The sequence below is a fragment of the Solanum lycopersicum genome, chromosome 7 (genome assembly GCF_036512215.1).
Source record: "Solanum lycopersicum chromosome 7, SLM_r2.1".
Taxonomy (NCBI): Eukaryota; Viridiplantae; Streptophyta; class Magnoliopsida; order Solanales; family Solanaceae; genus Solanum; species Solanum lycopersicum.
In genome coordinates, this window is record NC_090806.1 from 71,008,343 (window position 1) to 71,026,769 (window position 18,427).

Genomic DNA, 18,427 nt, shown 5'->3' on the forward strand with positions numbered 1-18,427 from the left:
TGAAGCGTGTTATGGTGTATTGAGAAGCCTAAGTGAGAGCGCTCCTCTTGGTTTTGGTCCGGTGGCCATTTGACGGCTACCGGTGGCCCACGCGCCTTCGCGGCGCTGGGCGATTGTTGTGAGTCATCCGTTGTGGGAGAGAGCGCGTGCGATGAGAGAGAAAATGTAGAGAGAGAAAAATTTCAGAAAATGGGGCGCGATGGGGTTTAGGGTTTAGGGTTTAGGGTTTAGGGTTTAGGGTTTAGGGTTTAGGGTTTAGGGTTTAGGGTTTTTTTTTTTTTGGTAGAACGACCCTTGAGGTGGGTCAGGGGCTTAGCATCACCCCCAGGCCTTAACATTTATTGAAAACAAAATTTACAAGAAGGGGGACCTTCACCTTACCTTCTATAATTTGATCGGTATGAATTGACTTATCTACTAAGATAGTCAATTACACCTAATACAATATGATGCACATCTATAGAAAATTAAACTATTTTCTAAGCAAGCATATGAGGGAGACTCTCCCTTTACATTGATGATGAAAATGTAAATCTATTCTATTAACTAAAGTTAGCTAATGAATAAATTTAATGTAAATTGTATTACAATATATTTGATAACTTGTACTATATCTAAGGTGGCTGTTTTATTCTCTTGAGCTTCCTTCTTCTAAAGTTTTGTGTGCCCATTTTCTCCAGTAGATAGCTTCCTCTAATTGCTCCTTTGAGTTGTATTGTTGTATAAAAATGTTGCAAAATTTCCAACTTGTGGCTCCACTTTGATAACAAGTCAGCCGTACAGTTTGCCTCTCTATATATGTGATGGCATTGAAACTGATCCATTTTTCTTGTTATTTGATGAATTTGTTGAATTATATCTTCATATCTCCATGGTATATTTATGTTGTTGTTGATCCATTTGCACAGCAGTTCTGAGTCAACTTCCAGCACAATTCTCTTGTAACCATGTTGCTCACACCAATCCAATCCATATAAAGCAGCCTTCATCTCTGCAATGTTATTAGTACCAAAACCAAAAGGTAATGAAAAAGCATAGACTAGTTTACCTTGATGATCCCTGAGGATTCCACCTCCTCCAATCTTACCTGTATTCTGTAAGGCACTACCATCTGTATTGAGTTTATGAATTCCTAAGACTGGTTTATTCCATTTTACCATTACTATTTTATATTGCTGTTTACATTGATCTATTAGCTTAATTAGATTAGTCCAACTAGATTGCCATGGAATACTAGGGAACACATGTTTGATCACCTGCATAATATCCTTAAAAATGCCATATTGTACTCTATAAATGCTAGAACTCTTCATTCCATACTTTACAGCACACCTATTTTTCCAAAGATTCCAACAAATATAATTAGGTAAAATGTGTATAAGAAGTTTATGTACCTCATTATTAACTTGCTGATTATTACAATGAAGTAATTGATCTCTCAATGTTGTGTTAATTGATCCTATCCCTACTGCTGAAGCATGAATTTTCCAAATATATTTGGCAAAGTTGCCATTAATCAAAATGTGATCAATGTCATCCTTGCCTTTATTGTAACAACAATAACAATCAGATATAGTCCTTCCAAATCTCTGCAAAGTTTCATTTGTAGGCAATTTTCCTCTTAAAGCTCTCCAAATAAAGAAGCTTACTTTAAAAGGAATCTGTTTATGCCATATAACATTGTTAATGGGATCTTGATATCTTTTCTTTCTAATACTCTCCCATGCAGAAGTACTAGAAAAATGACCTGATTCTGAAAGTGTCCATACAGCAGTGTCTATTTTGCCTAATTTGTAATTGAATTTAGTCTGCAAAATATTTGGAATTAAGTGAGGAGGTACATGTTGTCTTAGAAGCCTCTCATTCCATTTACCTTCTACTAGATATGTGTTCACAATGCAAAGCTAATGGTTTATCCAACCAACAATCCCACCAAAAACTGCAAGTACCAGACTTAATATTCCACTTGATAAAGGATTCCACACTTTGTCTATTTCTAGTTAAGTATCTCCAAACAATAGAATCTCCAGTATTATATTTTTTAGCTACAGGATTGGCTCTTTGATTATATTTGGCTTTCAAGAATTGACTCCATAAAGAATTCTTGGTTCTAAATGCCCACCACTGCTTATATTGAAAAGCAGTACACACATCATCCATCAACCTTACACCTATACCTCCTTCTTTAATTGGATATGCCAAATTATCCCATGAAGACCAATGATATTTCTTGCCATCTTTATCTATACCCCAAAAGAAATCAGCAATGACCTTTTTAATAGTGGTTAAAATAGTCTTGGGAGGAGATATTGCAGCTATAGTATGGATAGATAGAGATTGTAAAACATGTTTCACCAGAGTAACCTTGCCCCCAAAGTTCAGAATTTTTAAATGCCAGCCAAAAATCCTTTTGATCACTTTTTCTACTACCTCAGAGTAGTAAATAATCCTTTGCCCTCCAATATATAAAGGACATCCCAAATAATTGATAGGACTGTTTTTTCTAAGAAAACCAGTAACTCTAGTAATTTCCTCAATAGTTTCCTCACTATTATTAGAAGTAACCATAAAGAAGCTTTTATCTTTATTCACTTTTTGATCAGAAACTTCTTCATAGGTTTCAATAGTCTTCATAATGAGATTAAGAGAATTATTATCTGTAGAAGTAAAAATAATTATATCATCTGCAAAACTTAGATGATTAATTTTAGGACCATTGCTTTCCATATAAAAACCTCTATACAAATGATTTTGATAAAGTAGAGTAAGCTGTCTAGATAGAACTTCAGCACCTAAAATAAATAATGCTGGAGACAAGGGATCCCCTTGTTTAAGTCCTCTCTTAGATTGAAAAAAACCATGCCTCTTCCCATTTATGACAATAGAGTACCAATTATTACTCATAATCCTCCATACTCTATCAATAAAGACCTCACTGAACCCCATTTTTCTTAAAATAATGCAAGTATAAGTCCATGAAACTCTATCATAGGCTTTAATCATATCCAACTTAATGACTACATTACAGCCTTCTCTTGGTTTTTTAATACCATGAATAATTTCCTGAGCCAATAAAATATTTTCAGAGATATTTCTTCCTTTAACAAAACCTGACTGAGTTTCAGAAATTACACCAGGCAATATAGAAGCCAATCTTGTACTCAAAATTTTAGAAATGATCTTATTAGTAAAATTACTAAGGCTGATAGGTCTATATTCCTTCAATCTACAAGGATGTTCAACTTTAGGAAGTAAAATTAGACAAGCATGAGTCATATATTTAGGCATACTATTACCAATATAAAAATAATTAACAGCAGCCAATAAATCATGTTTAATAATATCAAAACAAGTTTGATAAAATTTTCCACCAAAACCATCTGGTCCAGGTGCTGAGTTAGGATTCATACTCATAATTATCCTTCTCAATTCATCTTCATCAGGAAGTCTGTCTAAAGCATCATTTTGTTCTTGAGAGATCATACTATTGATACACTGAAGAGGCTCTTCATTAATTTTCACAGCCTTACCAGTAAATATTTCCTCATAATAATCACAAGCTAGTTTAGCAATCTTTTCTTCCCCCTGGATCCAATTGCCACTGTCATCCATCAATTTATTAATGGTCATTTTGTTCCTCTTACCTCTGATCAAAGCATGAAAATATTTAGTGTTTGCATCTCCTTCTTTTAGCCAATGTAACTGAGTTTTCTGCTGAAGAATATTATATTCAAACTTCAGGTATTTAATATACTTGGCATTAATAGCATTCAACTTCTCAATATTATTAGTACTGTTATTGCAAATCATATCTTTTTCAGCCTGTTTCACCAGCTCCTCATAATACTTAACCTTTTCAAAAACATCACCATATTCCTGTTTTGACCACCCCCTTAAAGTCTTAGTTAACCTCCTCAATTTAGAGTGTAAGATCCACATAGGATTTCCAGTAACTTCTTTATTCCAACAGCTTTCCACAGTAGTTAAAAAACTAGTATTCTCAGTCCAATAATTCAGAAATTTAAAATATTTAATAATGTTGGATTGAGTATCATTTATCTCCATTAATAAAGGACTATGATCTGATCCAACAGAAGGAAGATGAGTAATACTAGAATGAGGCATTGTTTCTATCCATTTGTCATTAGTCAAACCTCTATCCAACCTTTTCCAAATTCTTGCACCATCCCTCCTATGATTACACCATGTGTAATTCTGACCTTTGTACCCCATATCTATTAAACCACAAGCCTCTATGATACTAATAAACTCCAGACTCTTGTTGATATTATAGTCTCTGCCACCCAACTTCTCACTAATGGAAGTTATAACATTAAAATCACCTAATACACACCAAGGATTCCTAGATTCAGACCTCTTTAACATAACCTCCCAAAGAGGTTTCCTCAACTGGTCCTTACACTTAGCATATACATAAGTCATTGTAAATTTTTCCTTGCAGTTTTCATGACTAATCTCACAAGTCACCTGTTGTTGATCACTTTCTAAAATATCACAAGAAATATCATTAGACCAAAAAAGCCAGATCTTGTTATTAGGATTACTATAACTATGATCCATGAGTAAATGCATTCTGTAAGAGTCTATATGAGCTTGATTTGAGAAAGGTTCCAAAATAGCTAGCATAGACAGGGTATGGAGTTTTTTAAGGTTAATCAGTCTCTCAAGAGCACCAAAAGTGTTGATGCTTCTAATATTCCAACATAAGACCTTAATCATTAGACTCCTCTACTCCTAGCTCTAGTATTGGGTTTACTAGTACTAGTAAGCTTATTTTGTTTCACTAACTTCCTTCCTCTAGGTGATAAACCCTGTTGGCCAGTGACTTCTCTTATCTCATCAATATTAGAAGACTGCATCAGAGTTTCCTTTTGAATTTGATCAGTGGTGTTAATTTCCTCTCCTGGTTCCATACCCTCCCCTAGAGATTGAGTATCCACATCATACTCATCTTCAGAGTCAGGTTCCTTATATTCATCTAAATTAGCATCTCTTTGATGGTCAATAGGAATATTACCAGTATTAGATAAATTTTTATTATTGTTTTTAGTGTTAATCTGTATAAGAGGTTTAAGGATAGGTTTATCAGGAGGTTCTTTTTCAATATTACTACATTCCCCATACTCAAAAACTTTATCTTTCCCTTTCTCAAATCTAGTATGCTTATCCACCTGACATCTTCCAACCTCACCTCCATCAGCTACACCAACTGGGGCTACAGGGGAGGGGATCATTGAGCCAATACCTGATTTAGTAATATTGGCCTGTTGATAAACAATTTGTTGAGACTTAATGACTTGACTGTCCAACCTTTGTTGATTATTCCTTGTATCCTGCTGTACATTTGTTCTTTCAGAGTATGCATGACTCTGTTCATGCATTTGAGCATTGTCTTGTTCCATTTCTTCATCAACAAGTGTAAGATCCTGTGATTCAAGATCAATATAGGTATTTTTAGTAGGAATATTAATCATACCTGCTTGAGATTGCTGTGCCTGAGAAATAGTCCTGTCATTGTTCACTCTAATATGTTGATTGTTGTTCCTTCTTTTTTGAGTTTGCCATTCTTCTTGTATATCCTGCAATTGAATGTCAACACCTTGTGGTCTTGGTTGATTGTGATCTGGTTCATTGCTAACATTCTCTTTGTTCTGAGTAATCTGTAAATCTGCATGAACAAGTTGAACATTGTCTTTCCTAGACCTGTTTTTATCTAACTCTTTTCTTTTTTTATTCTCCTCATCCCTTTGTTTCACAATACAATCAAACTCCTTATGACCTTGATGTTTGCAGTAAAAACAGTAATTAGGAATGCTATCATACTCAATCTTTTGCCACCTCCCATCTGTAATATCTTCACCTATATATCCCATCCAAATGTGGGGGGGTCTGTCCTTAGTTAAATCCACTTGTACTTTAACTCTAGCTTGACTACCCCTAGTTTTTTTAATAGAGGCTGAGTCAAGATACAAAACTCTGCCTATAGGTGAAAGAAGGCTAGTGATAAATTGTTTATTATAACAATGCCAAGGCAATTCAGGCAAGGATATCCAAATGGGAACCAAAGGAGTTTCTTCCTCAGGTGTAAAATTGGAGTCCAGGCCTGAATCCTCATTACTTGCCCTGCAATTGTCATTCTTTGTTTGGTCCAAACCATATTGTAGTCAAGTTCATTATCAAGGTCTATGTATACATGTCTAGAGTTAAAATGAGCAATTTTTACACCCCCAGACAATTGTGTTTGAAGAATAAAATTTTTCCTTATTAGTTCAATTCTAGGCATTGTATAGATAAATTTTCCTATTAAGGTAAATTTACAAGTAGAGGCCAGATCTTTAACTACTTCCTCTTTGACATATAACACTGCAGGTAAGCCTTGTTTAGTAGTAATTTCAGGCTCTGTTAGCTTAATGTTTTCTCCTCGTTTGGATTGATTATATCTAAGCCTGTCTGCATAAGTTTGTATAACTGTATAGGGAGCAGGTTCAGGTATATGATCTTTTTTAGGAAAATTGTTAGTTCCTGAAGGAGGATCCTGTTTCTCATTCCCAATTCTAGGTAAATTTCTATCAAAGTTACTGGTCAATTTAGGAAAGTTATGTTGATAATCTGGATTTCTAACAGAAACATTGTTAGTTCTATCAGTAACATTCATCAATTCATCATTCTTGGAGTTAAAGTTGGTAGAGACGATATTACCTTGAACATTATGGCCACTAGTAGGAATTTCAGATGAGAGAATACCAGATTGACGTTGTTGAGAAGTATATGCTGCCTCCTTAGACGCAAGAAATCGAGTAGACCTTGGATTTTGTTGTTTAATCTCCTTGTCTTTGTTAGAATTGGGATTTCTTTGTTGATCAATCTCCTTTTCCTTGGTAAAATTAGGATTTCTTTGCTGATTTTGAAAAGATCGAGTAGCTTGTGGATTTTGACCATCGCGATTTCGCCCTTGCGATACGATCTTCTCAACTTCTTGTTGCCCATCATCTTTTGTTCCATCAATCTGTTGAGAATGTGATTCGTGACCTAAAGATGATTCCCCAATTCGAGTTTCTTGTCTAGAATCAAGGTTTCGATCTCCCCCTCCGTCTAAACCTTGTTGAATCTGGGTATCAATACTTCGAGATTCTCCTTGAGATATTTCCCCAGAAATCAATTGTTGTCGAGAAAATTCCAATCGACTAATCTCAGATCTCGATTTCGCTAACTCCAACTCTTGCAATTTCGCCGCCTCTATCGCATGCAATTTCGCCGCTTCCATCACTCGCGATTTCGCTTCCTCTATCGCCAACAACTCGACCATTTCCAGATTTGACTGATCCTCCACCCTTAGTATTTCCCCCGTCGTTCCAGTAGTATTTCGATTCTTCTCATTATTGCGACGGATTTCATCCATCTCCGCTTCTATCGTGGCCATTTGGATCGCTTCTTCTCGCAAATGTGAAGAAGTAGAAGATGATCCATCCGCCGCTTCATTGCTTTGTGACTGCGCTCTAGGAATTTCCGCCTCTACCACTGGATCTGGCGGACGGAATCTTGCATCGGACGGATTGCCAGTCATTACAAACACGATTTGCTAATCAAAATCGCCAATTAGCAGCGACGAACACCAGATTTCGTGAAAATTTCTAGAGAGAGAAAAAATTTTAGAGAGAGAAAATTTTTAGAGAGAGAAAAATTTTGAGAAAAGGAAAAGCGATAGGGTTTAGGGTTTAGGGTTTAGGGTTTAGGGTTTAGGGTTTAGGGTTTAGGGTTTAGGGTTTAGGGTTTAGGGTTTAGGGTTTAGGGTTTTTTTTTAGGGTTTAGGGTTTAGGGTTTAGGGTTTAGGGTTTAGGGTTTAGGGGTTTAGGGTTTAGGGTTAGGGGTTTAGGGTTTAGGGTTTAGGGTTTAGGGTTTAGGGTTTAGGGTTTAGGGTTTAGGGTTTAGGGTTTAGGGTTTAGGGTTTTTTTTTTTTTTTTAGTTGAACGACCCTTGAGGTGGGTCAGGGGCTTAGCATCACCCCCAGGCCTTATCATTTATTGAAAACAAAATTTACATGAAGGGGGACATTCACCTTACCTTCTACAATTTGGTAGGTATGAATTGACTTATCTACTAAGATAGTCAATTACACCTTATACAATATGATGCACATCTATAGAAAATTAAACTATTTTCTAAGTAAGCATAAATGAGGGAGACTCTCCCTTTACATTAAGAATGAAAATGTAAACCTATTCTATTAACTAAAATTAGCTAATGAATAAGTTTAATGTCAATTGTATTACAATACCTTTGATAAATTGTATTATATCTAAGGTGGATGTTTTATTCTCTTAAGTTTCCTTCTTCTAAAGTTTTGCACTCCCATCTTCTCCAATATATAACTTCCTTTAATTGCTCCCTCAAGTTGTCTTGTTGTATAAAAGTGTTGAACTACTTCCAGATTGTGACTCCATTTAGATAGCAAGTCTGCGGTATTGTTGGCTTCCCTGTATATGTGATGACACTGAAATTGTTCCATTTTCATACTTATTTGCTGAATTTGTTGGACCAGATCTTCATATCTCCAAGGGATTTTGGTTGTGTTTTTTATCCAATTGAACAGCAGCTCTGAGTCCACTTCCAATTCCACTTTTTTGTATCCATGTTGTTCACACCACTGCATCCCATATAGAGCAGCCTTGATCTCTGCAAAATTGTTAGTACCAACACCAAATGGTATAGAAAAGGCATAAACAATTTTACCTTGAAAATCCCTTAGAATACCCCCACCACCAGTTTTACCTGAATTTTGAATAGCACTGCCATCTGTATTGAGTTTGTAAGTGCCAAAAGCTGGTTTATTCCAACTTACCAACACTATTTTATATTGCTGAGAACAGTTCTCAATTATGTTAACTAAATTATTCCAGTTTGCTTGCCATGGTATACTTGGAAATACAAGTTTAATAATCTGCATTACTTCCTTGAATATGCCATATTTTACTCTATGTACATTGGATCTTTTCTTCCCATACTTGACAGCACACCTATTTTTCCATAAATTCCAACAAATTAGATTAGGTAAGATATGTATAAGTAACTTATGTACCTCATTGTTGACTTTCTGATTCCTCCAATGTAATAACTGAGCTCTAAGATTAGTGTTGACTGGAATTATTCCAAGAGTTGCAGCATGGATCTTCCAAATATATTTAGCAAAATTTCCATTAATCAATATGTGATTAATGTCATCCTTGCCTTTCCTATAACAGCAGCTACAATCTGAAATATTACTACCAATTCTTTGCAAAAATTCATTAGTAGGTAACTTACCTTTTAAGGCTCTCCAGATAAAAAATGCTATTTTAAAAGGTAAATGTTTATTCCATATAATTGTACTAATATTGTCAATAATTCTTTTCTTTCTAATACATTCCCATGCAGAAGATATAGAGAAAATGCCAGTTTCAGTTGGCATCCATATTGCAGTGTCATCTTTGCCTGCAATATAATTGAATTGTTTCTGCAAAATCTTTGGTACCAACAAAGGTGTCACCTGTTGTCTAATTAAACTTTCATTCCACTTACCATCCTTTAAGAAGTCTGCAACCATACTATTATTTAAACTAGATATATGCTCATTTTGACTAGCTAGATTTTCAATATCCAACCAATTATCCCACCAAAAACTACAAGTACCAGAATTTATATTCCATTTAATGAAAGATTCCACCTTAAGTCTATTTCTAGTTAAGTATCTCCATATCAATGAGTCACCAGTATCATATTTTTTGGCCACAGGATTGGCTCTTTGACAGTATTTGGCTTGTAAGAACTGACTCCACAATGATTTTTTAGTTCTAAAATCCCACCACTGTTTATATTGAAAAGCAGTACAAACATCTTCTAATAATCTTACACCAATTCCCCCCTCACTAATTGGATAAGCCAAGTTTTCCCAAGATGACCAATGATATTTCTTACCATCTTTATCAATGCCCCAAAAGAAATCAGCTATAAGCTTCTTAATACAATTTAGAGTAGTTTTGGGAGGTGATATAGCAGAAAGAGTATGGATTGGAATAGATTGAAGAACATGTTTCACCAATATAATTTTACCTCCAAAGTTTAATAGTTTTGAATGCCAGCCAGAAATTTTTTTGATTATTTTTCCAACTAGTTCAGAATAATATATAATCCTTTGTCCTCCACTATATAATGGACAGCCAAGATAATTGATAGGACTGTTTTTCCTATTAAATCCAGTAGCCCTCTTAATTTCCTCAATAATATCATAACCAGTATTAGATGTCACCATAAAGAAACTTTTATCCTTATTTACCTTCTGATCAGAAACTTGTTCATATACTTCAATAGTTTTCATAATCTGATGTAGGGAATCACTATCAGTAGAAGCAAATATAATGATATCATCTGCAAAACTAAGGTGATTAATTTGAGGACCATTTCTTTCCATGTGAAAACCTTTATACTGTTGGTTTTGATAAAGGTTATTAAGCTGTCTAGACAAAACTTCAGCACCTAAAATAAATAGTGCTGGAGATAATGGATCACCTTGTTTAAGTCCCCTCTTAGATTGAAAAAATCCATGCCTCTTACCATTTATTACCACAGAATACCAATTGTTACTCATTATCCTCCAAACTCTATCAATAAAAACTTCACTAAACCCCAATCTCCTTAACACCAAACAAGTATAATTCCATGAAACTCTATAATAAGCTTTAACCATATCTAACTTGATAACTACATTACTACCTTCTTTTGGCTTTTTAATACCATGAATTATTTCCTGAGCCAACAAAATATTCTCAGCAATACTTCTCCCTTTGACAAAACCTGATTGATTTTCAGAAATAATACCAGGTAGTATATCAGCCAATCTTGTACTAAAGATCTTTGAAATGATCTTATTAGCAAAGTTGCTAAGGCTAATAGGTCTGAAGTCTTTTAGTCTGCAGGGGTGATCAGTTTTTGGAAGTAAGGTAAGACAAGCATGAGTCATATATCTAGGTATACTATTACCATTATAAAAATATTTAACAACAGCCAATAGATCATCTTTGATAATATCAAAGCATATTTGATAAAATTTTCCTCCAAATCCATCAGGTCCAGGTGCTGAATGAGGATTCATACTCATAATGATCCTTCTCAATTCATCTATATCAGGAATTCTATCTAAAACATCATTTTGTTCTGAAGTAATCATAGGTTTCAGACATTGCAATATATCTTCATTAATTTTATCATTCTTTCCAGTGAAAATCTCTTGATAATAATCACAAGCCTGTTTAGCAATATCTTCTTCCCCTTTAATCCATTTTCCACTGTCATCCATTAATTTATGAATAGCCATTCTATTTCTTTTACCTCTAATCACAACATGAAAGTATTTGGTATTTGCATCTCCCTCTTGTAACCAATGTAACTGAGTTTTCTACTGAAGTATTTTAAATTCTAGCTTCAGATACTTAATATACTTAGCATTAATAGCATTCAGCTTCTCAATGTTTTCATTACTATGATTACATAACATATCCTTTTCAGCACTATTCACCAAATCCTCATATATCTTAACCTTTTCAAATACATCACCATACTCATTTTTTGACCACACTCTCAAAGTCTTAGTTAACCTTTTTAGCTTTGTATGAAAATTCCACATAGGATTTCCAATCACTTCCCTTGTCCAACAGTTTTCCACAATGTTTAAGAATGATTCATTCTCAGTCCAACAATTTAAAAATTTGAAGTATTTAATAGTATTAGAATGAATATCACTTATTTCCATCAATAAAGGACAATGATCAGACCCTACTGAAGGCAGATGAGTAATACTAGAATGAGGCATTTTTTCAATCCAGTTATCATTAGTCATGCCCCTATCCAGTCTTTTCCAAATCCTTGCTCCATCTCTTCTATGATTACACCAAGTATAATCCTGACCATGATAGCCCATATCCACTAAACCACATGCCTCAATAATACTAATAAACTCCAAACTCTTATTAATGTTATACTCTCTACCTCCCAGCTTTTCATTAGTGGATGTGATAACATTGAAATCTCCTATTATACTCCAAGGGTAACTGGTTTCAGATCTCTTTAACATAACATCCCAAAGTGGTTTCCTTAACTGATCCTTACACTTAGCATATACATAGGTAATAATGAATTTCTCACTGCAATTCACATGCCTCACTTCACAAGTCACCTGTTGCTGGTCACTTTCCAAAATATCACAACTAATCTCATTAGACCAAAAAAGCCAGATTTTGTTATTAATATTACTAAAACTATGATTCATGATCAACTGCATTCTGCAAGAATCTATATGATTTTGATTAGAAAAAGGTTCTAAAATAGCCAGCATAGACAAATTATGAATCTTTCTAAGGTTAATCAATCTCTCTAGAGCACCAAAAGTATTTATGCTCCTCACATTCCAACATAAGAACTTAATCATTAAATCCCTCTACTTCTAGCTCTAGTATTAGGTTTACTTGTACTAGTATTTTTATTTTGTTTTAAAAGTTTTCTGCCTCTAGGAGAAAGCCCTTGTTTGCCAGTTACATCTCTAATTTCATCAGCATTAGAGGATTGAATCAAAGGACCCTTATGAATTTGATCAGAGTTAGTAAATTCCTCTCCTGGTTCAATACCTTCTTCTAAAGATTGAGTTTCCACATCAAACTCATCTTCAGAATCAGGTGCCCTATACTCATCAACATTCTTATCTTGTTGGTGGTCAATAGGTTCATTACCAGTAGTAGTTTGAGTTTTATTATTATTTTTATTAATAATTTGATCAGAAATATTAACAGTCTGTTTATCAGGGGGTTCTTTCTCCACATAACTAGTAGTCCCCTGTTCAACAACTTTATTTTTTCCTTTATCATAATTAGCATGCTGAGAACTAATAGCCACCTGACATCTTCCAACCTCACCTCCATCAGCTACACCAACATTATCTCTATAAGGGATTGCAGGGGAGTGGAGCATTGATACAATACCTGCTGTATTTTGATTGTCAAGTTGGTAATCAGCCTGATGATCTTTAATTACTTGAGTTTCCACTCTTGACTGCTTATTTCTTTTTTCCTTCTGTATATGAGTTCCTTCAGTGTATCCATGACTTTGATTATGCTGATAGACATTGTATTGATCCCTTCCATCTCCAGCAGGTGTATGATCCTGTGATTCTAGATCAATGTATGTGTTTTTAGTAGGAATAGTTATCATACCTGTTTGAGACTGTTGTTGATGAGATACAGTCCTGTCATGGTTGAATCTAACTTGTTGATTGTTGTTCCTTCTCTTTTGTGTTTGCCATTCTTCTTGAATCCCTTGTTGCTGATCTTCAACACCTTGTTGTTGTATTTGATGATAGTCTATCTCAGTTCTACCAATGTCCAAATTCTGAGTATTCTGTAAATCTGCAGAAACATGTTGAACATTGTCTTTTCTATTTTTGTTTTTTTCTAAGTCTTTTCTTTTTTTATTTCCCTCATCCCTCTGTTTAACTATACAATCAGACTCCTTATGGCCTTGATGTTTGCAGTAAAAACAATAATTAGGAATGCTATCATATTCTATCTTTTGCCACCTTCCATCAGTAATTTCTTCACCTATGTATCCCATCCAAATGTGTGGGGTCTGTCCTTGGTTAAATCAACCTGTACCTTAACTCTAGCTTGACTACCTCTAGTTTTGTTAATGGAGGCTGAATCAAGATACAAAACTCTACCTATAGGTGAGAGTAAGCTAGTAATAAACTGTTTATTGTAGCAATGCCATGGCAATTCAGGCAAGGAGATCCAGATTGGAACCAAAGGAGTTTCTTCCTCAGGTGTAAAATTTGGAGTCCATGCCTGAATTCTCATTACTTGCCCTGCAATTGTCATTCTTTGTTTAGTCCATACCATGTTGTAGTCTAATTCATTATCAAGATCTATATAAACATGTCTAGAATTAAAATGGGCTATTTTAACACCCCCAGACAATTGTGTTTGGAGAATAAAATTTTTTCTTATTAATTCAATTCTAGGCATTGTATAGATGAACTTTCCTATTAAGGTGAATTTACAAGTAGAGGCCAGATCTTTAACTACTTCCTCTTTGACATATAAAACTGCAGGTAAGCCTTGTTTAGTAGTAATTTCAGGGTCTGTTAGCTTAATGTTTTCCCCTCGTTTGGATTGATTATATCTAAGTCTATCTGCATAAGTTTGTATAACTGTATAGGGAGCAGGTTCAGGTATATGATCTTTCTTAGGAAAATTGTTAGTTCCTGAAGGAGGATCCTGTTTCTCATTCCCAATTCTAGGTAAATTTCTATCAAAGTTACTAGTCAATTTAGGAAAGTTATGTTGATAATCTAGATTTCTAACAGAAACAGTGTTAGTTCTATCAGTAACATTCACCAATTCATCATTCTTGGGATTAAATTGGGTAGAGACGATATTACCTTGAACATTATGACCACTAGTAGGAATTTCAGATGAGAGAATACCAGATTGACGATTTTGAGAAGTGTATGCTGCCTCCTTAGGAGCAAGAACTCGATTAGACCTTGGATTTTGTTGTTTATTCTCCTTGTCCGTGTTAGAATTGGAATTTCTTTGTTGATCAATCTCCTTTTCCTTGGTAAAATTAGGATTTCTTTGCTGATTTTGAACAGATCGATTAACTTATGGATTTTGACCATCGCGATTTCTCCCTTGCGATACGATCTTCTCAACTTCCTGTTGCGCATCATCTTTTGTTCCATCAATCTGTTGAGAATGTGATTCGCAACCTAAAGATGATTCCCCAATTCGAGTTTCTTGTCTAGAATCAAGGTTTTGACCCCCTCCTTCCAAACCTTGTTGAATCTGGGTATCACCTTGAGATAGTTCCCTCGAAATCAATTGTTGTCGAGAAACTTCCAATCGGCTAATATCAGCTCTCGATTTCGCTAACTCCAACGCTTGTAATTTTGCCGCCTCTATCGCATGCAATTTTGCCGCCTCCATCACTCGCGATTTCGCTTCCTCTATCGCCAACAACTCGACCATTTCCAAATTCGACTGATCCTCCATCCTTAGTATTTCCCCCGTCGTGCCAGTAGTATTTAACCGTATTTCGACTTGTCGACGTAATTCATCCATGTCCGCCTCTACAGTTGCGACTTGGATCGCTTCTTCCCTCAAGTACGAAGAGGAGGACGATGTTCCTTCCGTCAAATCGATATTTGTGGCCTGTACATTAACATTTTCAACCCCTATCGATTGATCTGGGGGTCGAAATCTTCCATCAGTTGGATTTCCATCCATTTCGACACACTTGCTAATCAATTATGACGATCAGCAACAAAGAACACGAACGATCCTTGAAAATTTTCTAGAGAGAGAAAATTTTCTAGAGAGAGAAAATTTTTAGAGAGAGAAAAAATCTGAAAAATGAAAAAGCGATGGGGTTTTGGGGTTTAGGGTTTAGGGTTTAGGGTTTAGGGTTTAGGGTTTAGGGTTTAGGGTTTAGGGTTTAGGGTTTAGGGTTTAGGGTTTAGGGTTTAGGGTTTAGGGTTTAGGGTTTAGGGTTTAGGGTTTAGGGTTTAGGGTTTAGGGTTTAGGGTTTTTTTTTTTTAATAGAACGACCCTTGTATTGGGTCAGGGGCTTAGCAACACCCCCAGGCCTTAGCATTCATAAAATCAAAATAGTACATGAAGGGGGACATAAACCTTACCTTCTAAATCTTGTAGGTGAAATTGATTTATCATCTAAGATAATTCAATTTTACCTAATACAATGAGGTGCACTTCTATAGAAATATAATACCTAGAGAGGACTCCTCTCTTAATACATTTTCTAGGAAAGCATAAACTAGGGAGACTCTCCCTTTACAATATAAAATGAACAAGTTCAAACCTATTCCAATGACTAACTTGTAGTTACATCATAAGAATGATTGCCAATTGTCTCATGAAAATCAGTAGCTTACCAAGTACAGCCTTCAACTTTAAGGAGGATATTTGATTCTTTTGATTTTTCTTCTTCTAAAATTGTATATTCCCATTTTCTCTACTATATAACTTCCTCGAATTGTCCCTTTAAGCTGTTGAGAAACATAAAAGTGTTGTGGAATTTCCAAAGAGTGACTGAATTTGGCTAACAGATCTGTTGTAGTATTTGGAAATTGGAAATGTTTCATTTTATTGACTATCTGCAGAATATCTTGCACCAATTGTTGATATCTCCAAGGTATGTTGCTCATCTTGTCGATCCATTTGTATACCAGCTCTGAATCTATTTCCAAGACAATATATTTATATCCATGTTGCTCACACCAATCCATCCCATACTGAACAGCCTTTAACTCTGCAAAATTGTTAGTTCCAATTCCAAATGATAATGAAAATGCATAAATAAGATTACCTTGGTGATCCCTTAAAATACCTCCACCACCAGTTTTGCCTGAATTATGCAATGCACTTCCATCTGTATTGAGTTTATACTTACCTTCAGTTGGTGTTTTCCATTGTAACATTGTAACTTTATATTGTTGTTTACATTGAACTATCAGATTCATCAAGCTATCCCAATTGTTTTGCCATGGTATATTGGGGTGTACATTTTTAATAACTTGCATACTATCCTTAAAGATACCATATTGCACTCTTTGAATACTTGACTGTTTGCCTCCATACTTCACAGCACACCTGTTTTTCCAAAGATGCCAACAAATAAAGTTAGGTAATATATGTATTAGTAATTTATATACCTCATTATGGCCCTGCAGATTGCCCCATTGTATTAGTTGATTTCTTAAGCTTATGTTGGTGTGTATAACACCAAATCTTGATGCATGATACTTCCAAATATGCTTAGCAAAATTGCCTGAAATCAATATATGGCTAATGTCATCTCTTCCTTTCTGATAGCAACAGCAACATTCCTCTTCAGTTCTTCCAAATTTCAGTAAGCTCTCATTTGTAGGTAGTTTATTTCTCAAAGCTCTCCAAATAAAGAAGTTCACTTTGAAAGGAATTTGTTTATGCCAAATCATCTTATTAACAGGATCAACCATTCTTTTTTTCCTGATAATCTCCCAAGCTGATCTGATGGTAAATTTTCCATGTTCCTCAGGCATCCAAACTGCTGTGTCTGTAATCCCTTCTTGAAAATGAATAATTTTTTGTAGAATATTAGGTACTAACTCAGGTGGTACATTTTGTCTAACCTTCCCTTCATTCCAGACCCCATTTGTCAAAAACTCTGACACTTTTTTATTATTCAAACTTGAAATAAGACTATGATTGGCCATGGCCCCTTCACCTGACCAGTTATCCCACCAGAATGTACAATCTCCAGAATTTATATTCCATCTAATATGTTTTTCTACCTCAGCTTTGTTTTTTGTTAAATTCTTCCATATTATAGAGTCACCAGTGTTGTATTTCTTAGCTACAACATTAGCTCTTTGGCAGTATTTAGCCCTTAAGAATTGACTCCACAATGACTTCTTGGTTCTAAACTCCCACCAATGTTTGTATTGAAAGGCTTTACAAATATCATCTAACATTCTTATCCCAATCCCTCCTTCATTCTTTGGATAAGATAAGGTATCCCAGGAAGCCCAGTGATACTTTTTACCATCTTTATCAACTCCCCAAAAGAAGTCAGCCATCACTCTTTTAATATTATTTATAGTATTCTTTGGAGGAGACATAGCAGCTAGAGTATGAATAGGTATAGCTTGCAATACATGGTTCACTAGTGTTGTTTTGCCTCCAAAATTTAAGATTTTTGATTGCCAACCTGAAACTCTTTTTATCACTTTAGCCACCACTTCTGAGAAGTAAATAATTCTTTGTCCACCTATGTATAAAGGACATCCCAGATAATTTATAGGACTGTTTTTCCTGGTAAAGCCTGTAACCATTTTAATATTTTCAATTATTTCTTGGCTAGTCTTATCAGTGACCATAAAGAAACTTTTATCCTTGTTTACCATCTGATCAGACACCCTTTCATAATCCTCAATAACTTTCATAATAAGCTGTAAAGATGTACAATCTGTGGAGGTAAATATAATGATGTCATCTGCAAAACTCAAATGGTTAATTTGAGGCCCTTTTCTTTCCATATTGAAGCCTCTATATAGGTGATTAGCTTGTAAATGATTAAGCTTTCTAGAAAGAAATTCAGCCCCAATAATAAAAAGGCCTGGAGATAGGGGATCCCCTTGTTTAAGACCCCTAGTTGACTGAAAGAACCCATGTCTTTTACCATTAATCACTACAGAATACTAGTTATTGCTCATAATTCTCCAAGCTCTATCTATGAACAGCTCACTAAATCCCATTTTTCTTAAAATAATACAAGTATATGCCCATGAAACCCTGTCATATGCTTTAACCATATCTAACTTAATAAC

General features: G+C 35.0%; 1 protein-coding gene across 1 annotated transcript; it reads right to left on the minus strand.

The window, feature by feature from the left end:
- Positions 1-12,477: 12,477 nt before the first annotated feature.
- LOC138337572 (uncharacterized) lies at positions 12,478-15,326 on the minus strand. The gene is made up of 3 exons (XM_069287498.1): positions 14,742-15,326; positions 14,099-14,678; positions 12,478-13,448 (listed from the first exon to the last, which is right to left on the minus strand). The coding sequence occupies exons 1-3, from the start codon at positions 15,324-15,326 to the stop codon at positions 12,478-12,480; spliced, it is 2,136 nt and encodes a 711-aa protein (XP_069143599.1).
- Positions 15,327-18,427: the final 3,101 nt, after the last annotated feature.